Here is a 13,698-nt window from a genome sequence, read left to right on the forward strand (position 1 = left end):
TCCCAGCAAAAGGAGACTGTAACTCCAAAAGAGACTTTAGTCCTGCAGCTTTGAGTAGACTAGATCAGAATGGCAAATACCTCTCAAAAGGTAATTGAAAATTTAACACCTGCAGGAAAAAGATACTTGTAACTGCCATCTCCCAGCCATATAAGCGCCACTTTATTATTGAATAGCAAAAATTATGTTTATGTTCTTCCTGTTTCAATCTCCGAAAATACCATTATTTTGTATTATTACTCACACATCACACTAAAAGCAAACGGATTTTATGAGCAAAGGCAGTATCGGATAACAGCTGCAGTACTGAGATAAAATTATCTTCCTTAAAGGTTTGATTGAGCTTATCTAAAAATGTCGATCTCAAAATAAATCACAAACATTGATCTCACACAGAATAACATGATTTTAAAGTTCAGCCTGAACAGAAGAAAGGAAAAATCCAAAAATCCTCTACAGAATACTGATGACTAGTTTCACGGTTCAATTAGTAGAACACATTTAGGGCTAGATGCTCAACTGATCATGGATAAGTAATTTTTACAGACTAAAGAAGTCCTTTTTACAGACTAAAGTCCATTTCACATCAACTGTGTATGACTGAAAAAAAAAAAATACTAAAAATACTGAAGTATTATGTCTTAAAACAGTGCCTCTCCTGAGGCGATAAATAAAAGTCTAGTAACATGTCATGCAGGTGTGCATTTGCAGTCATATCATCATCAGAAATGTCAGGTTTCAATGGGAAAATTCAGAGGTCTCTTATGAATGTTATGGCATTCCATTCAAGTGCTCTTCCATAACCACAACGTAAATCATTAATAGTTTCCTATAGTGTAGAAGGTTCAAAACGAAACCCCATTCTAATGTGTTTCAGAGACTGCCAAATGTATAGAAATAGTTCATGATGTATATATTAAACTTCTCACATCCCACATATTCACAGGTTCATCCACAAAACATTATTTTAGTGGTTTATTAACAGATTCTGATCTTTTTTAGAGCTAGTTTTACCCTTACTGTTACGAGAGTTTTACCCCTATTGCGTATCTTCTTGCCCATAAAAGATAAACTGAACAAAGGATTTATGTTTCACTATTTTATCTTTCTCTTAAACGGGTAAGATCATGGTTGTCTTTCTTAAGCTATGCATAAACATCAACTGATTCTAACATTATAAGAAATAACTTTGAGATACTCCAGAAGGACTCAGAGATCTTTTGTTCTTGATCCAGGGCCATGGATATAGGCCTGGACAACCAGCTCTAGGTGGCCCTGCTTAAGCAGTTGTTTTGGATGAGATGACCTGTATAGGTCCCTTCCAACCTCAACCATTCTGTGATTCTATGATTCTTTATGGTTCTCAGCAATATTTCCTATTAGACTGCAGATGGCTTTCTTATTTACTGATGATTTATTTATTGATTACTCCCCTTCCATATGAAGAAACAAAAGACTACTTTTTTCTTACTGGTTATAGCTAGATACCATTATTTCTGGGGTTCCCTCCAAGTAACTGACTTGGATTGGTTACCTAATAGCTTCGGTTAATGTTAACTTATTAGCATTTCTGACCTTACAAGGTCAATTCGATTCAAAAAATGATAAATTTGCTTCTTCCCCTCTGATGTGTAGTAGATAGCTGGCCTTAACAAGGATTCAAACATTACTAACAGAATGTTGGTTATCTCTGTTGAAAGGCTAGATGCAACTATGAAAAAGTACCCCTCTGATAGTAGAACACATTAAGTGTCTTCAGATGCTGTTACCATGTATAAATTGAAACATCCAATACACACACTTTTTAAATATGCACGCTAATCCTTAACTGTTTATATAAAAGATGTAAAGCTGTTTACAAAGCAGGCAGGCTTCACACCTACTTTGTAGCATGCTCTTGCTGTTTTAGTACTCATTTTTCCCACTCAAAACACTTATGTTTTCCATCTCGTTATCTATTTTTCCATCCTTAGAAGATGGGAGGTGAAGACAGGTATATTCAAGAGCAAGATCCTTTGCTATACAGGATATTTTAATTCCATTTAAAAGGCAACCAGACCAAAAGGGGAAATACAAAAGCATACATTTGAAACAGCATGGAATTCTTCTTACTTATGATTAGCTGAGGAAGAAGGATGATAGCAATGAAGATGAGAGGCCTTGCAATTGAAGAAAACAAAACATGCACAAGGAAATGCAGTATATCCCTGTATGTTGCTTCATACACCAGAATCTCCCCTAAATCATCACCTTGATAGTTTAAAATCCACTTCCATGATGCACAGCTGATTGGAGAAGAAAGCAAAACTCAGCTTTCCCACGTGGTTAGGCCTCTGGAGAATGGTACACTTAAACCGCCAATCTCCAATGCATGTAGACCACAATTATGGCAATACTCTTCTCCAGTCTCCAAAGATACTTTTAACATTGAGCGTGAAGTCACTTTTGGTTTCTCAGATCTACGGCAGCACAGAGTTACATATTGTCTTGATGGAGCTTGGGAGGAGGGCTCCAAATATAAGGAAGTTCAGTTTTGAGCACTAAGAGGACTGAACACAGGAGAGACCAGACATGCAAGTGCCTGAGCCTCATCTTCCAAATCTATCCAGAAGTTCTAATTTTGTGTGAAGTACACAGGTTTGTCTCAAAGCAGATATCTAGATTGTACAATGAATAAAGCAATAGAAACTAGAGTTTAATTCACAGGCTGTGTCAGCTACATGGCAGCAATGAAATCCTGGAAACTCACAATGAGATCCAAATCTTATCTTTAAAAATGCCATACTGCTTTGAAACAACATTAGTACTAAATGTACTATTAGACTCATAGATTTCACAGATGTGCTTGTAGAACCAAAAGCACTGACTAGCCTGCCCAAAACAGGCATTAACACAGGAGAAAGTAGCTATGGGACCTTGCCATGGCTTTATAAAATTCACCACATGGGATGTTTGTTTGGATACAGCACAGATGTGTTTCACGTGTCTTACACTTTTAAGGTTCCAGATGTGTCTATTCATTGAAACCCTCTAAGTACAATCCATATTCTACCTTTGGGAAACAATAAATCCACATTTATTTTCAAAACGATATTTTCTTTTTTTTCAAACTTGTCACATTTTTTATTTTGAATTTTTATATCATCTTAATATGTAAGAAATCTCAGCACAGAACAGGTTTATTTCCTGAAATGATCTGAAAATCAGAAGTACAAAAACTGAAAACAAGGACATACAGTTTAGAATTAATCTGATTCAAGTGTTTAAATGATACAACCAAAAATGCTAAAGTCCAAAATGAGTAACAACAGTCAAGGAAAAGAAAAAAAAAAAAACCAACAAAAACCACATAATACAAGATACTATAAATACACTACGAAAGGAGGAGAAAGTAAAATACAGAACTACTATATCAAAGAGAAGGAAAGCAAATAACAAAGAAATCCCAGTATTCAATAATCTCACTGCTAGTGATTTTAAGAGGAAAAACTGCAAGCAAGATGACAGAAAGCTGAAAGATATTCTGATGACTTAGATATATCTAAGTTGGCAGAATCTAGTGAAATTCACTCTAGAGCACTTCAGTGCTCTTTAAGAAACCTCTAATCCATTAGCAACCGTCTTTCAGGAATGGAGAGGACAGAAAAGGGTGAATATCTTTCTGCAGAAAGAAAAAGGGAAGATGTGGGAACTACTAACCATCAGGCCTAAATCTGACAGCAGCAAGAATATTTGACAAAATTGTTAAATAAACAATTTATCAACCTCTAGTGAATAGGAAAGGTGATAAGAACCAGCTGACATGAATTTATCAAGAAAGAGTCGCATCAAATAATAAGACTTTCTCAACTGGGAAACTTGCTTAGTGGATAAGAGGAGGAAGTAGATGTAAAATACTTCAGCTATAGTAAGACTTTGTTTACTGTCCTAGATGATACTCCAGTAAACAAATTAGAGACTATTCTAGGTGAAATCACTGCAAGCTAGATGATAAACATCTGGTGGGAAAAAAATGCACTTACTGAGTAGCTTTCAAGGGCTGGCTGTCAGATCTGAAATGGAATCATGAAGAGGTCTGACAATATTTCCGTTAATGATCTGGATGAAGAAATAGAGAGCATATTCATGAAAGTGAACTTAGTATCAGGCTGCAAGTGATTTAAAGCACTCTGGGGGATAGCATTAAAATTCTATATTATCCAACTAAATCGTCAGAAAACACCAAGTACTAACAAGGAATAGTGAAGAATGCTTCATTTCTGAAATAACTCTATGAAAACCTGACTCAAACAACCATGACCAGGTACATTCACCTCTGGTCCAAGTGTAGGACCCAGAAGAGCTGCAGTGTTTTGTACTCCAGTTAGAAAGCTCTGTGGCAAAGAGAGGTATAGGATGCTGCAAACTATATTTTATGTATAAAGAAGCCAGAGCTCAGTGGAACCTACACAATATTCATAAGGAAAGACAAAGATGTAGGATTGAAGAGTGGATCTAGTCCTTTGTTATTGAACTCGCACATCTGATTGGCTTGTATCTCCAGACAGTGAATAAATAACCCTTTCTGAAACTGAAAAAAAATCAAAACTAATTGTTTCTGTATCTGTGTTTAGCTTGCTAACAAGTCTCTAAAGGAGAAACGCTTGAAAATGACACTTGCACCCATCACATTAACATGGTCAGGCAATAATGGGGCTGCAAATCAGAGACCCTAACTGGAGGTGGTTTAACTCCCTAAGAGGCATAGACCAATTTACTAGAAATACATTTGAAAAGAGCCCTGTAATCTATATTACAATAATTAATATAAATATGAAAATTGCTCAGAATATAATTGTTGTGATCAACCTAAAACGTTTGTGAGAGAGGGAATCTGGACAAACTAGTTTTGGGTATTTGACACAATTTGGAAAAATGATGAAACCCAAAATCCTCCACAAAACAGATCTTCCATTCTTTATTCAGCTCTGTTTCTGACCTCACCATCTGCAATTTCTCCAGTGAATCAAGAAGTGCCATGGATAAAATTTAATGAGAGGAAAAAGAAAATATTTCTCATTCAAGTGTTTCCCAGACCACGTAGTATCACCATGTACCATGACAGAGAACACTTTTCATATTTTGATAAGTGTTAGTAGTCTTTGCTCCCACCAATGTACTTCAGAATTCTCTTCTATAGGAAAGAACAGGGAAAAAAAAAAAAAAAAAAAAAGGAAAAGCTATTAAGCTATTCCTCATCATACCCAGTAATTCTCAGGGCTACTCCTTACATTAGCATGCTATTTTTAAACACTGCTCCTGTTTCACCATGTCTTTTAAAGGATAATACTTGGGTTTTGTTAGGAATTAATTGGCTACTATGTTTTTGAGTATTTATTTGAGATGCTTTAAAATATTTATTTGAATTGCTTTTGAAAACTGGAAGAAATTAACTGGGGTCAAGCATACAAAACACCTAATTGTTTTTCAATGACAGGTCTGATCTCCATCAATGAGGTTAAGGTTTCACAAAGGTTAATCCAATCTAACTGCTACCACCCAAGAAGCAGTCTCACCGCTGCCTGTTCCCACCTTTTTCATTAAGCCAGCCTCTTGTGTTGATCTCTTTATGAACTAATTCAGATCACTAAACTAGCAGAAAACTAATGTAACAAGAAAGGATGTGCAGGCGAAGTAGTTTCAGTTAGCAGGAGAATGTAAGTGCTGATGTCAATGAACTTGGTTTTCATTGAACAAAAGACCACCTTCTTGATACATACTTCCAAATTACAATTCAGGCTGCATGGTTACATTAAAAAACTAAAATCAATCAACTTACTGTGAGACAGATTCTCAAGGGCTTTTCCAAGTTTTTTGCTCTCTTGAAGAATATGATTTAGTTCATCAAAATCATGGTTCTCCGGTTTTGTCCTCCAATCCCATTTAGGATGATCTATTGACCTTGGCACTAAATATACACAGATATATAGATGAAGTTTAGATTTGGTAGTTCGGACTCCTACAGTAGAAAAAAAGCTGCACAATGAGTTTACAAGCTCAAGCACCTTGAGTGATTATTACTTAAGTATCCTATTTTAACAGCTGGAAGTATTTTCTTTGGTCAATGTGAAGTAAAAATGAAAACACCTATAAACAAATGCATACTTGGAATGATTTTTCATGACTGAAATCATTGGTAAAGAGGAATAATTAATATTAGCAATTAAAGTAAAAATAATGCCATAAGAGAAAAATATAACACAAATATTGCATATGGAGGTACTTCATTTACATCAAAATAGAATTGTGTCCTAGGGGCCAATAAGGAAAAATGTCAAAATGCAAAGGAGTACTGGGTACTTTTGGCTTTGCTAGTTATTTTATCAAAAAAAAAAAAAAAAAAATTAGATACAGCTTTTAAAACAACATTTATATACATATTTTTTTAAAAAAATTATAAAGTGTAGGTAACACATTTCATAAAAACAGTGAAACAAAACATGTCCCTGTTGTTCATGCTGTACAGCTTATAATCTTTATTCCGATAATTGAACAAACTCAATCTTTGGGAAGTGCAATCCTGAGCTTACAGTCTCCAATTCATTATCTATTACCAAAACCTTTGATTTAATTTTAAAATGACAGTTTCTCAACTACTGAGCTAACTTTACCTACAATGGCAGGGAAGAACAGGAGTTTCTGAGATACATAGGACCTACAGTGAACAGAGCTGCACTGACAAATGTGAACATTTTGAACAATTTGTAGAAATGAAAACAAAAATGATGCTGTCTCTGGAACTGATATTTAACATGTTCTTTTTGCTAGTGTTCTGAACTAAGCGATCTGCTGCCTCCACCATCAAATGCAATTAATTGTTGGGTTGTCTCCAAACACAGCATTACTATGCTAAGAACGGTATATGCTGGTGAGAAGATGATGATGCCTAGTCCACATTTCCAACAGAAGGGATCAGTTGCATTTATCAATGGTTGCTAACTACTCACTTAAAAATAACTTCAAAAGCAAAGCCTATAGTGTCTAATATAACCTGGCCAGTTCTAAAATTTTTATTTACTATATTGACAGCTACCAACTTATTTCTGCTTACAAACTTCTTTTTCATTAAATGGTAAGAAGGAAATGCAGACTCCTATAGATCATGCAAAAAGAAGTGGTATCTTAGGATCATTTGGAATTTCAGAATGCTTTTATGATGGTATGCAGAAACTATGCTCAGACGTCTCAAGTTCTGGTAGCTACCGTAAAATGTGTTAAAAAACTCTTGCTATTGCTATTGAAATTTGCCTTATTGCTGACTGCCCTCTGTGTGAATACAGAATCTGCTTCACTTTGGATCAACTCCACAGGGAACATTGAAGTTAAGTCAACAGTCATCTTTTCCACATAAAGAAATGGGACAATGGTATGTTTAAGTCCTTCTGTCACAAAGAATGTGATTCTCTCTCCCATGGACATAAACCAAGACATCTTCAAACCAGACATCTGCAGAGAGTTCAACAATTCAGAGCATACTTCGATCTGCAACACCCACTCAGGACCCTGAGTAAGTATTAGGGAAGTTAATACATCAGACTTTAAGTACAGACATTCTCAAAGACAGAAAACAAAGGAAACATTAAAAAGGACCTACAAAGATAAGAGTAGGAGGAAAGAGACACAGGAAGCCTCAATAAGGAGAGGGGAAAAGGGGGGTAAGTTGAAGTGTCAGAGGCTGATTCTGCTTTGTGTTCAAAAAAGACAAGTCATGTATTTCTTTCTGAGGACAATGGAAATAATGAGCTATGGTGGTTCCTAGGGAATAGATACAAGCCTTAAGTAGTGTATGACTAGCCTCTACTCAGATGGACAGCTGGTAACTTTTGTTGATACTTTTAAATGCCAAGAATTTAATTTATAATTCCCTGGTTTAGGAACTGCTATGTTCATTAATAGTTATCTAAATTTCTGTGTGACCAAAAATTGCCTCAATTCATAGACCCTAGCACAATCAACTTAAATAGCACAACTTCAGTTTTTCTCATCCTTTTTCTTATTTAAAGGAAACAAAATGTTCCATCTAGTACTTTTTTGTAAACTTTTACTAACTGTAAATATAAATATTTAGTAAAGTAGAAAAGAAATTCTATAAAGAGATCTCTCTGGTTTTGATCACCTTTATTTTATATTGAAAGCACATGCTCCTCTACTGCCTGCTTTCCAGCCATCTCATCTTCTCCTTTCAGTGTACCAACACTATGTTTGTTCTACAGCATCACTCAGTGTAGGCTACTAGCAGTTCGACAGACTTTTCTTTCCATATTTATATTGAACTCACCACACCATAGAAATCTTACAGTACCACCAAAATACAGGCAGTAATTTAATACAGTAAAACCATGTAGAAAGATGACAATACCTTAGAGGTTCTGAAACCTTCCAGAAACCTTCCAGGTTTCAGAAGCCTTCAACAACCTGGAATTCGATAACATGTCAATTTGAAACAAACCACATTTTTCAAAATATCAAAGGACAGAATTTTAGAGAAACAATACGATTTTGAAATTTGTCATGGGACAGAAGCTGAATGAAACAAAGAAAGTTCTACTCAACAGCTGTGGAGGTTAAGCAACTGTCAAGTATATGAACCAACCTGCATCAGAAAAATGAAAGTATCAAGACTCTATCCTTGGAAAGCAAAGAAGAGTGCTCAAAAGACAATTGTCTCGTCCCTAGTTTCAGAGAAATGTCCCACAAACACAGGAAGCTTGGACTGCATCTCACTAGATGGATAGTGGGAAACCACTGTGGAAATTTGCTCTGCATGCTGGTACTACAGTCTGTGTTTCAGCGAATCATTTTGTATTGCAGTGAAAATGTATCGAAACAGATGTGCTGTCATGGAACATTTCTGAGTTTCAATAGGATTTGCTTCAATAATGATTCTGGCTCATTCTATTGAACCAAAACTGAGAAGGAAGTTAAGCAGAATTAGAACTGACTGAAATTTTTACTACTGCTAAAGAAGACAAAGTTCTTACTTTTCCAACTAATGAATGGATACTGCAACTAAAATCTACTTCATTACACCATGTGGCATGTGTCTCTTCTTTCACAATATATCTTCCCAACTATAGCATCAACAAGCACTGGTCATTTTCAAATGTATGGTTTTGTGTGACACATGCAGAACTGGATAAAGACTGTACGACCCTTCCTTGAGATATTTTGAAATACATGATCATCTTCTCTATGTATGAAGTCCACAACATATAATTTTCATACATGCGTCACTACACGCTTAGTAAAATCCTGTCATAATTTTCTCACCTTCCTTTATTACGCTCACTCCACTCCTCAAAATCATCATATCAGTAATTTTAAATCCCCCATCACATTACCTGCCTCAACCTTACCTCTGTTATTTGATTTATATAACATTTTCTCTTGAAATTATTTGCCTACAATTCAGAAGATTTATTAACTCTACATCATAGCATTTATATATGAGACTTTCCCATCTCATCTTAGAAGACTGTAAAGACATGCTTTCCAGTGTTTCTGATTTCCTGGTGGTGCATCACCCCCCAAATGCACATCAGATACATTGACTGTTATGAATGCTGCCACAAATCAACAGACCTTTATTTTCTACTGGATGATGGTACAAAATTAGTATTGTTTTTATCTACATGTACATGTCTTTTTAAGATGTTTTGCAGACAGAATCAGATCAGTTGCTCATAAAAAAATCCTACATTTCATTAATACATTGTATGACCATCTTACATCTCAAAAACCAAAAACACGTGTGTTGCTATTGAGCATAAAATTACTCATGCATTTAAATCTCACAATAGCATTCAGATTAGAGTTCTTTGATAACACAGCCAAACTGGTCTACACAGTACCAGGATACTAAAAGGCTAAGAGAACAATGGTTTAAAGTCCTAGACTAACCAAGGGCAATTAGAAGCACACAACATTGTAATTATAAATGAGATATGGTCAGAATGGTGAACTGAAGTAGAGTGAAAGAATGATCTGTGATCTGAATTAATATGGAGGTGATGACGAGATCAACCTGCTTTGTCTAAAAGCAACTAGCTGTAAAGCAGTAAGCCTGTTTCACAAACTATCCAGAAACTTCCAAATAGAGAATGTGATCATCTAAACATTCATTAAACATGTACATATATACACACACACACACACACATATGCACACACACACACACTAGGAGTCCTAGCTTTAGGCCTCTTCTTTGCCAGACAACAGCAGCAGCTTCTGCTTAATTCTGTTTTTGCATACACCAAAGAAGTGGTCAGATCCCTTGGATGCCAGGGTTTCTTGTTTGTATGTTAATTTCAGGTGTGACTGAGATTGTAACAGGCAGAAGGAGGGACAGGAAGAATCCTTCCAGTAAAAAAGCTAAATGCATAAGGAAGAGATACCCGTGCAGGAATAACATGCACGCTGCCATCAACATCAGCTCCACTGAAGGAAAAAAAAATCTTAATTAAATAAATCAATTCTCCTGATGTTTCCAAAGATTCCTATGAAATGACAATTCTCGGTTCTGAATAAACTTACAAGTTCAGGATCATTTGAACAAGACAGTCATAAGACAAAAGCTCTGCAACAAAACGTATTACAGCTCATGGATTCCATTAAATTTTGGGTTTGTTTTGGCAGTTTTGAGGGGCTTTTTAGGTTGTTGGGTGGCAGGGTTGGTTTGTTTGTTTTAAACACAAACCTTGAGAGTAAGTCTTTAGGTGTCATCAGGCACAACACATTCTGTTTCTCAGATGAGTCCTTACTACCTCTTTGGAAAGGCTTTGGAAAAATGTCCAGTGACACCCAAAAATGTTTTGAGATACAAGCTGCAGGCACAAAACGAATGGAATATGCTGTGCCCATCTGGACAGAGTAACAAATGGCTTCTGAACAGGCTTGCTTTCTGCTGATGTGAGTGATTGAAGCTGCATATGGTACCCACTGATTTTGGCATAAACCCAGAAAAAAAAAAAGTCAGCAAAAACCAGTATTTTGGTTGTTGGCAGAAAAAAAGAGAAGCAAGATGTGGAAAAAAGGCACATGGCTGAAACAAGCTTCTGTGATATTTAAATAATTTTTAAAAATGTAGTTTGAATACGCAAGATATTTTCAATGAGTTGCAGAGAAATATTTGCAGGGATAATGAACAAAAATAACAGGAGGAATCAAGATTCAAATCAGTGGTATGGACAAAAGAAATAGGAAAATGTCTGAACAGAACAGCATGAAATCTGAGTATAATTAGGCTGGAAAGGACCTCTGAAATTCTTCTAGTCCAACCTGCTGCTCAAAACTGGTCCATTGAGGGCAAGTTGCTCAGACTCATTTGAGTTTTGTGTATCTACCAGGATGGAGAATCCACAGCCTCTCTGAACAACCTGTTCCAGTGTTTGAGCACCCTCACGGTAGAATTTTTGTTGCTTCCTGTCATTTCACTACACACCTTAAAGAAGAATTTGGCTGTCTTCCCTCCCACCCTCCAGTGTAATAGTTGGTGACAATGAAATCTCCCCTTAGTTTTCATTTCTTCAGGATAAAGAAACCAATTTCCTTCAGCTTTTCTTTGTCCACCACGTGCTCTAGCCCTCACATCATCTTGGCGGGCCTCCACTGGACTTGCTCCAGTACACCATTGTCCATAATGAAATATGGCATATGCCATCTCAGAAGTGCAAAATAAACACTGCTGGCTACACTCTTCCTAATGCAGCCTAATATGCAGCTCACCTTCAGCACTGCAGGAGCACACAGCCGCAACTGGTTCATATTCAAATTCTTGTCCATCAGCACCCCAGGTCCTTTTCTGTACAGCTACTTTTTAGGCATTCAAACTCCAGTTTATACTATTGCTCAGGGTTACTCCATCCAAGATGCAGGATTTTGCATTTGCCTGTTTTGAACTTAATGAGGTTCCTCTCAGCCCATTATTCAGTCCTGTTGAGGTCCCTCTGAATAGCAGGCCTGCTACCCAGAAAAACAACACTTCCCACAATTTGATCTCATCTGTAAATCTCAGAGAACATTCTACCTTATCATCCAGGACATAAAGACTTTTCAATGGTATTGGTCTCAGTACCAGTCCCTTAAGCATGCCATTAGCAATAGGCCTTTCAACTGGACTTTGCATTACCAGCCACATTCCCTTGAATTCAACAGTTGAGCCAACTTCCCACACATCTTGTGTCCACTTACCCAGTCCATATCTCACCAATTGCGTGATAAGGATACTATGAGACACTCACCAAGGTTTTGCTAAAGTCAAGATACTAAACATCCACTACCCTTTCTTTGATTACAGGCCCAATTATTTCATCTAAGGGAGCAATCGGATTGATCTAATCAACCGTGTATGATCTCATAAATCCATGATTGCTGTTCCCAATCACATTTATCTCCATATTGTAGCTGGGAACACCTTCCAGGAAAATTTACTCAACAACTCTCCAGAGAGTGAGGTTAGTCTGATCAGCCTGTAGTCTCCAAAGACTCCTTCTTGCCCTTCCTCAAAATCAATATGATGTTTAGTAATGAGGAATCTCCTATAATCATCATGTGATGTTTCAGTGATAATAGAATGGCCTTAAAATGACATTAGTCTCCTCTCTCAGCATGCTCAGAATGAATCCCATATAGTGTCATGTATTTACGTATGTCCAATTGCCTTTAGCACACCCTAATTCTATCTTTCTCTGTTGTGGGTCAAGCTGCACTCCCACAAACTCTGCTGCTAAACTCAGGGACTTGGGTAGCTTAAGAACAAGCCTTACCAACTGAAAAGCATTATTAAGTGGCCTTCAGTCCACAAGGACAGATCCTTGAGTCCATATTATATACCAAGTGTATTCTGGGTGCATAAATTATTTCCTTGCTTGACATATGACCTGGTAGAGTGCCCAGCCTCCTCTTTGTCCTTCTCCTGAGAAAATCTAAGGACCAACAAGCATGAAACCTGTAGTAGGCACACAAATGAAGGAAGTGACATGATGTCACACCACTACGTAAAATAAAGACTGAGAACTTGAGATCTGTAGGAGATGGCATAGAAGTTACTTTGTGCCTATCACAGAGTCTGAAATGCATGCACAGGAAGGGAGGACAAGAACACAGTATGATGACAGGAACAGCTCACAACACCTTTGGCCACTGTTTCTCACAATTTATCTCCATAAATTGCTGTTATCCAGCAAAGACTATTAGCTTAGACTCAGATTATGAGTGACTATGCCCACTTCTCTCAATATCTCTATTTACTCTTGAAAGTGAATTAAAATCCACGTGCTTCTTTTGGACTAATATAAAAATTCATGTGCCCATAGAGAGGTATAGAATCATAGAATGGTTAGGGTTGGAAGGGACCTTAAAGATCATCTAGTTCCAAACCCCCTTGCCATGGCCAGGGACACCAGGACTATGCTGCCCAAGGCCCTGTCCAGCCTGGTCTTGAATACTGCCAGGGATTTGAGTGTTTTTGAAGCAAGGAATGTGCTTCATGAAGAAGAAACAGAGACGCATACTCCATTTCCAGAAAAAATAACCCACAAATTAGTGCTATAGGACACACCTACCTGTACAGCTGTTTTTTACTTGTTACAGTTATTTATTCTACCAAAAAGGTTTCATACAAGACTGTTAATAATCCAAAAGCACAATGTCTCTATTGTA

At 36.8% G+C, this 13,698-nt stretch overlaps 1 protein-coding gene across 3 annotated transcripts in view; it reads right to left on the reverse strand.

Moving 5' to 3' along the window:
* C1H8orf34 (chromosome 1 C8orf34 homolog) overlaps positions 1-13,698 on the reverse strand; it is a 169,749-nt gene that overhangs the window by 123,176 nt on the left and 32,875 nt on the right. For 2 of the 3 annotated variants that reach the window (XM_030500518.1, XM_030500509.1), the window contains exon 4: positions 5,819-5,947. The exons of the other annotated variant lie outside the window; for it this stretch is intronic. In XM_030500518.1, coding sequence (XP_030356378.1) covers positions 5,819-5,947 — 129 coding nt within the window. The remainder of the gene's footprint in view (positions 1-5,818; positions 5,948-13,698) is intronic. 3 annotated transcript variants of the gene reach the window in all.

This window comes from Strigops habroptila, chromosome 1, assembly GCF_004027225.2.
Source record: "Strigops habroptila isolate Jane chromosome 1, bStrHab1.2.pri, whole genome shotgun sequence".
Lineage (NCBI taxonomy): Eukaryota > Metazoa > Chordata > Aves > Psittaciformes > Psittacidae > Strigops > Strigops habroptila.